This window comes from Lupinus angustifolius, chromosome LG08 (genome assembly GCF_001865875.1).
Source record: "Lupinus angustifolius cultivar Tanjil chromosome LG08, LupAngTanjil_v1.0, whole genome shotgun sequence".
Lineage (NCBI taxonomy): Eukaryota > Viridiplantae > Streptophyta > Magnoliopsida > Fabales > Fabaceae > Lupinus > Lupinus angustifolius.
Window position 1 is genome coordinate 14,331,251 of NC_032016.1, and position 10,038 is coordinate 14,341,288.

The window sequence follows — 10,038 nt, forward strand, 5'->3', positions numbered from 1 at the left end:
TACTTTCTATGATGCACTTATCTGGGTAGAATGTCACATGGAAGCCTTTGTCACATAGTTGACTTATGCTAAGAAGGTTGTGCTTGAGTCCTTCAACATATAACACACCTTCTATAGTAGTTGAGGAATGCTTGCCAATTCTACCAACTCCAAGAATTTTTCATTTGTTATTATCACCATTTGTGACATATCCTTTGTCCCTTGGAGTAAGGATAGAGAATTTTGATCTGTCGCCCGTCATGTGTTTTGAGCAGCTGTTATCCAAATATCATAGGTTGCAGGCGGCTCCCAAATTATCCCGTAAAACAGGTTAAGTTTTATTAGGTATCCAATATTCTTTGGGTCATATATGGTTAGCACCTTTCTCAACCCATTTATAATGACCAAGGGGTACACCATATTTTCTAATTTTGCAAGTGTTTGGTGTATGCCCATGATGTTTAAAATATGTGCATGTGGGTTGATGGTTATGTATCCTAGTTTTATCATTATTATGTTTATGAGCATGAATACTTTCTTTGTGAAAGTTTATCTTAATTGGGATACTAGGTTTCTTAGAAACGTGACCTTTTAAATAGTCAAGACCTCTTCGGTCTGTTGAGTGTCGTTGATCATTGATGATCCTATTTAAACTTTTACTTCTCTTACTTAACTTATTAAGTTCAAGATTTAATGTTGTAACTTTATTTTCAAGAGCAATACAGTTTTGACAGGAAGATGATGAAGGTTTGTTTCTAAATGAATCTAACTCAGTTTTCTGTTTTTTTTTTAAATTGTGAGTTTGATGTACTCATCATGCAGGTCATTGAATGCAGTTTGTAATTCAGAAGAATATAGTTTTGAGTCATTTACCTCTTCATCATCGGAATGATGAGATGTCATCAAAGAGAGATGTATGTGTTCCTCATTTTCTGGTTCATAAGCATAACTGGTATCGTTGTCTTCCCAAGCTATGTATGCTCTCCTTCTGGTCTTTTTTTCATTCTTTCCCTTGAATGAATTCTTTTTTCAAATTTGGACAATCCATCTTCATGTGGCCGGTCTTGCCACATTTGAAGAATGTAAAAGTCTGATTTGAAGTAGAAGCATCATTGTTCTTGGTGAACTTTCTTACTTGTCCAATTCTACCACCTTTATTCCTTTTGAGGAATTTGCTTAATTTCTTCACAAGAAGACTCATGTCTTATATCTCTTCTTTATCGGATTCATCCTCTGATGACTCATATTTGTCAACTTTTGCTTTGAGATAAATATTCTTCTTTTTCTTCTGTTGTTCTTCATGTTAGTCCAGTTGCATGAGCTCTAACTCGTGTTCCTGCAATTTTCCAAATAACGCAGCCAAAGACATTTTCGATAAACATTTCTTTTCAGAAATGGCTGTTACCTTTGGTTGTCATGCTCTAGTAAGTGATCTTAGAACTTTCAAGTTCAAGTCATTGTTAGATAATACTTTACCAAGAGCAAGAAGGTGATTTGTAAGATGGGTGATTCTCTTTTGAAGATCTAGTATCTTCTCTCCAGGTTTCATTCGAAACATTTCATATTCTTGAGAGAAAGTGTTTAGCCTTGACCTTTTTACTTCCTCTGTTCCTTCATGTGTGGTCTCTAGAGTATCCCTCATTTCCTTGGCGGATTTACAGTTAGATACTCTAAAGAACTCATCAATTCCAAGAGCAGAAGTGAGGATGTTCTTTGCCTTTAGGTCATATTGCACCTTCTTCTTGTCTTCATCATTCCATGAAGATTTAGGATTTATTTCCCTTACACTGTTTATAACTGTGAAGGGTTCATAGGATCCTTCTTCAATTGTGTTTCATATATCCAAGTCTTGGGATTATATGAGAATAATCTTGTGGTCATCTTTGATGTAGGATCAGTTTTGAGAATAACTTACTCAAAAAAAAAACTCTGGTGTCAATTGTAAGACTGAGATTGCAACTAAGAAGAGGGTGAATTAGTTGACTAGAAATTATGATCACTTTTTTTGCAAAATGAAGAGTTAAAGTGCAGTGAATAATATTGCAGAAAATAAACAAGAATAAATCAAAGAGGTAAGGGAGAAGAGAGTACACAGATGTTTTATATTGGTTCACCTTCTTGTACACCGAAGGCTACGTCCAGTACTCTTGCAGCACAAGAGATTTTCCACTAAATATTATGAGTTGTAATTACAATATCTCACTCCAAGATCTCTATGTACCTTACACACTCACTAATACTTATACGCTTGGAAAACACCTTTCCAAGTAACTCTATCCCTTTCTATTCACACCCTTGTGAAAGAAAGTAATTACAATGAATGAAGAATTACAATGATGGCTTGGATTGCCTTTACAAGTATGAAATATAGTAACACTTGCAATCCAATCAACTCTTTTGTATACTTAGTAATAATGCTCTTTAAGTTTATAAAACTTTAAAACACTTTACTTCGAACAACTCAGAAAAATATCTTTGAAGGTTTGAGTTCAAGTTGCTAGAAGTGCAGAAAATTATTTTAGAAAAGTGTAGGAAAGTTGTGAGAAAAAGTGTGAAAGAGTTCAATAATTGTGAGTTCTAATGCCTTTAAATAGGCTTTCCAATCGATCATTGAGCCTTTATGAAAGAGTAGGAATTGTTTGGAATGAAGGCATTTCGTTTGGGATGAAAACCCTGGAGTTTCAAATCTGAAAAACTGATGTAACAGCTCTCAATAACCGATTACAGCAAGTGGGTAATCGGTTACCCAAAAGTAATCAGTTACTCCAATTCAAATTCTGTTGGATAACTGATTTTCACTCATGTAACCTGTTACTCAAATTTCAGTAACTTGTTACACAGTATTTTGAAAAATATTTTCATTTAAAACTTGAAGTGTTTCAATTTCTTTTAAAATATTTTGAGCATTACTACTTTGGTATATTAAAGAGTATAAGATAGAAGTACCTAGTTAGACTTAGACTAATTATCTTAATCTTTCCTTTCCTTCACAACCTTGTCAAGGTGAGAAGCAAAGATCTTCTTCACAACATCACCAAAAAGAAGATAGAAGATGTGGTCCGGTCATGCCTACTCGTTTTCATACCCAAAATTAAATTTCATACTCATCCTCTATGGCTTTATATGAAAGTGTTAACACTTTTTTTTTTTTAAGAAAGTCTTGTTTATGGCTTCATTCAGAATCAGAGGTATGAATTCTTGTTTACACATTTTGTTTCATGGGGCAGTGTCAACAAATTTGAAAAGCGTCTCATACGGAAAGCAGGTCGATAAAAAAAATTAATTGAAGAGTTAAAATTGATGAAATACCCATCAATAGTATTTTTCTTATTTCGATGATCCTGAGGAAATGCCTGGTTCAGGAATTCCTAAATATAAGATCATAGGATTTCCTCCCCTTTTAAGAAAAGAGTATTTAATTCAGGCTCTTTGAAAAGTATTTGGGACAAGAAGGATCGTCACCTAGGCTCAAGGCCACGCCTAGCCAGTAGAGTGCATAGACCTCCAAGCTTGGAGTTATACAAGCCAGTATGGTCCAAATTTTGTATTGAAGCTTTATAATATTGAATAGTCTTCTCTTATTTGATTTCTCAAAGAAGAGTTTTGTTATTCTCAGCCCTTATGATTGGGGAAGGGCTAAGGTTAACCAAAATATATATTTCATTGCTACGTTGTAATGCTGGTTGCCCATGGTTTGAATATTGATGACGATGTCTTCGTCTCTTTGATCCTACATTGTTTATACCAAGTGTCATTGTCTGGTCATGATTACTTTTAAGTTGTAAATTCACATTATTTTAAGTTGAAGAAGGTCTACATATGAGGCACAGTCAGAGGGTGTAACTTTTTTGTATATGAAAGGTTAATGATGTCCATCAAAAGTTAACATCTACAACGAATCTAATAGTGTTAGACCAACTGACAAACTTGACGTTTGTCAACTTAGGAATCTTGTTATACACTTATTATTATAAAGGAAATGCACATGAAAACCTACCTTTTTTTTGCTATATAGTGTTTGCCAAATAAACGTGTTTGACAGTTGATTTATATTACTACATTCCCTTGATCATTATCGCGCTCCTTTTCTTTCCCTCCCTTGTGATCGTAAAGTGAAAGGGATAAGAATGATTATAACTAAAGGACTAAGAACTAGTATACCGCTTTTATGTTTCTTTTATTAGTAAAGCTGATATGTGATTATAATTAACATAGGTTTAGTATTCTAGAATCAACATATCTACGTAATCTTTGAATTATCATATTTAGTATTCTAGAATCAACATATTTACATAATCTTATGATTGTGAAAGAAAAATCAAATTCAACAAATTTATGATGATTAATGTATTAGAAAAAGCAAAAAGATCTACACATCGATTTCATTGATATGAAAAAGCTAAATGCTAATAATAAAAGGCCAAGTAAGTCTCATGGAAGGCTTTGGAGAAGAAATGAATTTGAATGACTGTATTTAAATAAGGCCTAATTAAGTTTTTAATTCCTTGAGTACTATCCCACATTTTTTTTAACATAGCAAGGGATGACAGCCATAACAAACTTGATAATCCATTCATAACCCATCCACAAGGCCAGAAACACAAATGTCCCTTCTTCCAGAAAGACAAATGGGATATAAAAACAGTTAAACACTACTACATTCATAAATACTTCCACTGTGGGACATTAAATTCAGATACATATCAAACTACAACACATTTTCTTCCTCTTTCTGTTTATAGACAACTTGCAATAGGATATAACATAACTTTTAGATGCTTAGTACTTGTTGATCAAGGATTATAACTTCCCTTGCGCAGGGCAGTTGGACTAGTTCAAATTAAAATATTATTGATCAATAATTCAATACAATGGAAATAATAAATCCTATTTTTTCTATTCTATCAGCGGCATGGTAATGAATACAGTTTGCTTGCTATGTATATCTAAACATGTTAAGAAAATTCTCATCATGCAATATATTAGTTGTTACTGAATTGCAAAATAAACCAGATGGAACAGCTCGAATTTACAGTGAATTTGAAACATTTGACAGAAAATAAAAAGAAATATTTGTAACTACAGTTAATTAATATTAAATATCAATTAATGCTTAATCATAAGTTCATAGCCCTTAAACTGAAGGGTAGAGGGCGGGGAGGGGGACCTTCTTTTAATACTATTTTCGGAATGTGTTTCCGAACATGTTTATTCTGCACTGTGACTACACGTTTTTTGGGTTTTTTACATTTCCAGTTGAATGGGATTGATGTCAAATGGAAATTGGGGTGATAAGAAAAAACACAAGTATTAGAGTACTAGATATAGATAGCAGTTTTAAGGTAACAATGGACATTTACTATAAAACATGTATTTCCCCACGTTAAAACATAAACACAGCAGAGAGAAAGGAAAGAGCAGATAAATGGATAAGAATATAAGATTTTACAGCCAAGAAACCACAAGGCTAATAAATAGCCTTCAAATTATTATCATCCAAACCAATTTCTAGAATTTGGAGACTGTAATTCAGATCAATAAAAGTTATCCTTTGTTAAAGTAACTGGTCACAAATCATTATTCTATAAATGCATCACAAAATTGCAAGTGCACTGGAGTCAAGTCCCTATCTGCAATATAAAATTTCTATTCTTTCCTTTCTGGGCAACTACAGTATGAAACAAGGGAGAAATGCAATGAATAAATACTAGCAATAAAACCTTAAATCTGATAAGGTGGTATGCAAGCATCATTCAGAAGCATCTTAGAAATGATATGAAGTTAAGAGAGAAAATGAACTTGGACAAGAAGGAATAAGTAACTAATCCCCTATATTGGTTCCAATCCAAACATATAACAGCACATCACTCTACCAATCAATTAGACCACTAAAGAAATCATATAATTACTATAATCACATTTAATAAGCTAAAAACGGCACATAGTCTATGAAAGATATATAATACAATTCAGCCATATAACTCAACCACCTAAAAATGCCAAAACAATGCAAAAATGACAATAAAACTAATTTAAATTTTTTGGAGGTCTGGCCACAGTTATTGAGACCCAGATAAATACAATAAAACAAGGTCAAGGCCAACGAGTGGATTTTGCTCAAATGGCTTTCCAAGAGTTTTTTTTTCATTTCCTATTTTTTCCTTATCTCACTTTCTAACTTTTCCCTTATATTTGCCCCTCTTCCCTGGTCCGCAAAATTCAAAATGTTCAAAGGTAAAAAACAAAGGTACATTTTGGTATTAAAGTTAAAAGGGACAAACAAATATTACTCACATGGTGTTCAAACAAGGACTTGGGCTTCCGAGATTCAGACAACAGCAAACCCTAAGCTGTCATCCTTCTAGATTACTTCAACTTCCAGTCACCTTTGAAAATAAATTATCTGCCAGTGATGCACTATCTCCGATGAAGACCTACAGGTGCCATAAATTATGCACTCAATAACATTAGTTTCTTTTGGTATAACCAAGGGTATCACCTCACCTAATGGATAAGGAACTAATCCCTTCGGATGTGTGTGACTGTCCCCCAACAAGTATCTCTTCTAGGAATCTAACCTTTGACCTAAACCAACACCTTGTTAATAGATTTAAGGTCATATATTATTAAAAAGTTACAAGTCCTTACTGCCATTTTCTATTGTAAGTAATCAATTAAAATCATTTTGGTGAAATTCAGAACTTCCAATTATGTTATAACCAGATACTATGAAGCATCCATACAAATACAATTATTGGATACAAAATGTATCCTGTACGTTGATCCACATATTCTTGGAAGATATATGATACGATATGTTTGAGATACACATAAAATATGCGAATAAAATTAAGAAAACATAATAAACATATAATTGTTGTTATGAAATACCAAATAAAAAACATACTTCATAGAGATCACCAAGTACAAAATGAAAATCATATTGTAATAAAAGTCATTGCTTATTGACACAAATAGAAATAGTATCTACCTCGTTTAATCTTTTATCATCATTATGGTGATGCATTTCTACTTCATTCTCGATGCAATACACATATTTTGTCTTTTCTCTTTCTCTATAATTCCACTTTGTAGATTGAATGCCATGATTCTCTCTTCTACTTGACTGATTATGCGTTATGGTTTTTTTCTCTTTCTTAAAATATGGTAGTTTGAGTGTCTAGACTCTAGAGAGGTACGGGAAAAAACATTTTAAGAGTATTAGAGAGTATTTAGAAATATCGGATTTATAAATTACTTATTTATTTTAAAAAAATAACTTTTATATTCCATAAATACATATGGATCTGATTAAGTATCAGAGAGTATCGGTATCGGATAAGTGTCAAATACGAATATGTGAAAAGTATTGAAGTATTCACGTAGATACATAAAACATGCTAACAAGGACAGAAAAAAAGCATACATACTGATCAACCCTCGTGAAACAATGTCTTTAAAAATAATTAGCATATGTGATATGTGACTGCAATGCCATCACCACTTGTCTAGCTCTCAGACCTTGAGCAAAATTCCCAAATGCTTATGATAGAATCCAAAGGCAATAAGGTTTGAAAAGAATGTAGTAAGAAGCTAGAAATAAGAACATACCTGTATACAAGTGTGTGGAACCATTGGTATTCGTAGAAATTGGTACTAGTCTTCTGTCTTGGCCTACACATAAAATTTCTTGCATCCTTGCTTCCCAGTCTGAATTGAGTCTTCGTGCAAAATCTTCCACTTCTCTACATGCAAAAAGAAGGTAAATTAATAAAATAAATCACACAACAAACTATCCTTCTCATCAGTGATATAAACAATCCACTTGCTATCTGGTAAAGTAAATGAATGAACCAATTTTAAGGGGAAAAACTACAGCCCATGTAACATCCATAACTTAAATTAAACAGGAATCCTCTCTAATCTCAACCATTTTCACTGAGAAAGTGCATTAAACAGATCAGAAAGATTCTGGGGTCCAGAGTATCTACATGTTCATTGTGGAAGATGAAAAATATATCTATAACTAACTCATGCTGGTGCCATGAGGTTAAAGATATCTATCGAACATATGATGTATATTGATTGACATGTAGTTTTGAACTCACAATCACTCAAATTAGAAATGGTGAACTTATGTTCCCTCAACTGAAGAAATAGCACAAACATATATCTAACTAACCTGTCAAGCTCCTCCTTCATTGCAGGATCTAAATCATCATCAAGATCACCATCAATGAACTCAAGCTTTGGAGAAAAATTAACAGCAGGAAGACCTTGCATCCTTGAGTTTTTACTTGGAGAGGCCACAAAGGAATTGTCAAAATTGTCATTGTGACATGCAGAAGGTAGATGACTCAACTCCTAAAATATATAAAAAGATATTCAGTGAGACACAATAATGTTGTCCAAAAAAGAAAGGAAAAGCTGCAGCCAACAAGTGATCATCGTGTAAGTTCGGAGAATATGCATCTCATGCACATACCCTTAACAAGTGTTTGAAAAAAATAAAAAGTGACAGAATCTAACCTTACTGTCCTTTTCATTTGAATTTTTTAAAGAAGGATCCTTTGCATGGTCTTTCCTTCTCCTGTTCTTCTTTTTATTCTTATTCACTCTAGTTCCCTTCATATCTGCAAAAGCAAATGTATTCTTAAAGTAAGTTATGTAAAGTGTAAACAAGGTGCTATGCATGAAAATTAATGTACTCTTACGAAAACTATGCTACAAGCAATATGATAGAATAAATGAAGAGAACATCAAGAGAAAAAATCACAAGGAAGTATTAGATTGAGGAGAAAAATAAATGCAGTAACCCCCCCCCTTAAAAACATGACATACCGCCATTTGCACCATTGATGAATAAAAGAAGATCATCGACTGAGCGCTCATCCTTAGGCTCCTCCTCCTCGACCTCAACATTCTGAAACACGGGGAAAATTTTAGCATGGTTGCAACACAGTCAATGCAAGTCACCCCATAACGATAGTGAATACCTTCAGCTTCTTCCTCTCTTTTAACTCTTCCCTCTTTTTAGCATATAATCTGTTTAGAAGTCGAATACGTGGATCATCAGTTATGTTTCTAAGAGGCTCCAGCTTTTCCTCCTGTCAAAGACCATATATAAATCAAGAAACGTGGTTGCAGATTTTAAGGGTCACTTTTGGCTATCATCACACACCTCGGTGAGATCATCAGGCAAATGAAATGTTTCACGAATCTGCTCAGCAGTTTTTCCTTCAATAATCCGAGCTAGTGCTCGGCTGGTTAGATCAACCAAAGGCTTCAACTGGAGACTGTCAGCAGCAGATGTCAACTCACATAACTTCTTTGTATCCATCCGAATAAACTTCTCATCAAAAGTTTTGTGCTCCTACAAAAGTAGCAATCAACTACAAACACTCATAATCTTTTCCATACTTTAGGAAACAAAAGCAAAAAGATTATAATTTGATGAGAAAACAAAACGACAGTGATAAGTTACCAAATACATCCTAAATTGGGTTAAGTAGAAGTTCAAATTATTGATTGAGTATACATTAGAACTACCAAGCATAAAATGTTCAAATTTAAACAGAAGGAATCAATACATTAATACATATTCCTAAGAGAAAGAAAAGAATCGCATGGAAGTTGAAATTATACCAGACCTTATTAGAGCGGCCTGGGACTTGGTGAAACCGGCAGTAATCAAGTATTAAACCCAATATGGCAGGGTTGACCCGTTGTGGAAGAGATATAGCATGTGTTTTGGAAGATCCCATGCCTGTCTGAAGTACTTCCCGGCAAATCATGGGGCAAAACATGGCAACATCTTCGTCAACTTGTTGAATAGCACCATCCGCAGTTTTAAGCCAGATGTAGGATTTCATCTAAGCATTTCAAAATTAAATTAACATCACAAACTAGCTACAAGGCAACAAAAATTGACTTGCATTTAATGTGTTCTAAATAGAGTAAGCCCATTATTGGCATCTAGAATTAGAATTCAGTGAGGGTATTCAGTTTGGGAAACTATCCCCAAATGGAAATATACATTCTTTAGGATTGTTGGATTTG

At 33.6% G+C, this 10,038-nt stretch overlaps 2 protein-coding genes across 3 annotated transcripts in view; one reads left to right on the forward strand and one right to left on the reverse strand.

The window, feature by feature from the left end:
- The window catches only part of LOC109355301, a 20,908-nt gene extending 19,345 nt beyond the window's left edge, over positions 1 to 1,563 (forward strand). Inside the window, exon 11 of the transcript XR_002108647.1 lies at positions 1,552 to 1,563. The gene's annotated coding sequence lies outside the window, so the exon portion shown is untranslated. The remainder of the gene's footprint in view (positions 1 to 1,551) is intronic.
- Positions 6,002 to 10,038, reverse strand: part of LOC109354859 (SKP1-like protein 21) — an 8,717-nt gene continuing 4,680 nt past the window's right edge. The window contains exons 3-10 of one of the 2 annotated variants that reach the window (XM_019597644.1): positions 9,630 to 9,851; positions 9,161 to 9,352; positions 8,976 to 9,086; positions 8,824 to 8,902; positions 8,509 to 8,612; positions 8,162 to 8,343; positions 7,591 to 7,724; positions 6,002 to 6,413 (exon numbers count right to left, since the gene is read on the reverse strand). In XM_019597644.1, the coding sequence (XP_019453189.1) occupies positions 6,397 to 6,413; positions 7,591 to 7,724; positions 8,162 to 8,343; positions 8,509 to 8,612; positions 8,824 to 8,902; positions 8,976 to 9,086; positions 9,161 to 9,352; positions 9,630 to 9,851 (1,041 nt within the window). In that variant the 3' untranslated portion in view covers positions 6,002 to 6,396. Of the gene's footprint in view, positions 6,414 to 7,590; positions 7,725 to 8,161; positions 8,344 to 8,508; positions 8,613 to 8,820; positions 8,903 to 8,975; positions 9,087 to 9,160; positions 9,353 to 9,629; positions 9,852 to 10,038 lie in introns of both variants that reach the window. The other variant, XM_019597642.1, reaches the window with a different exon arrangement.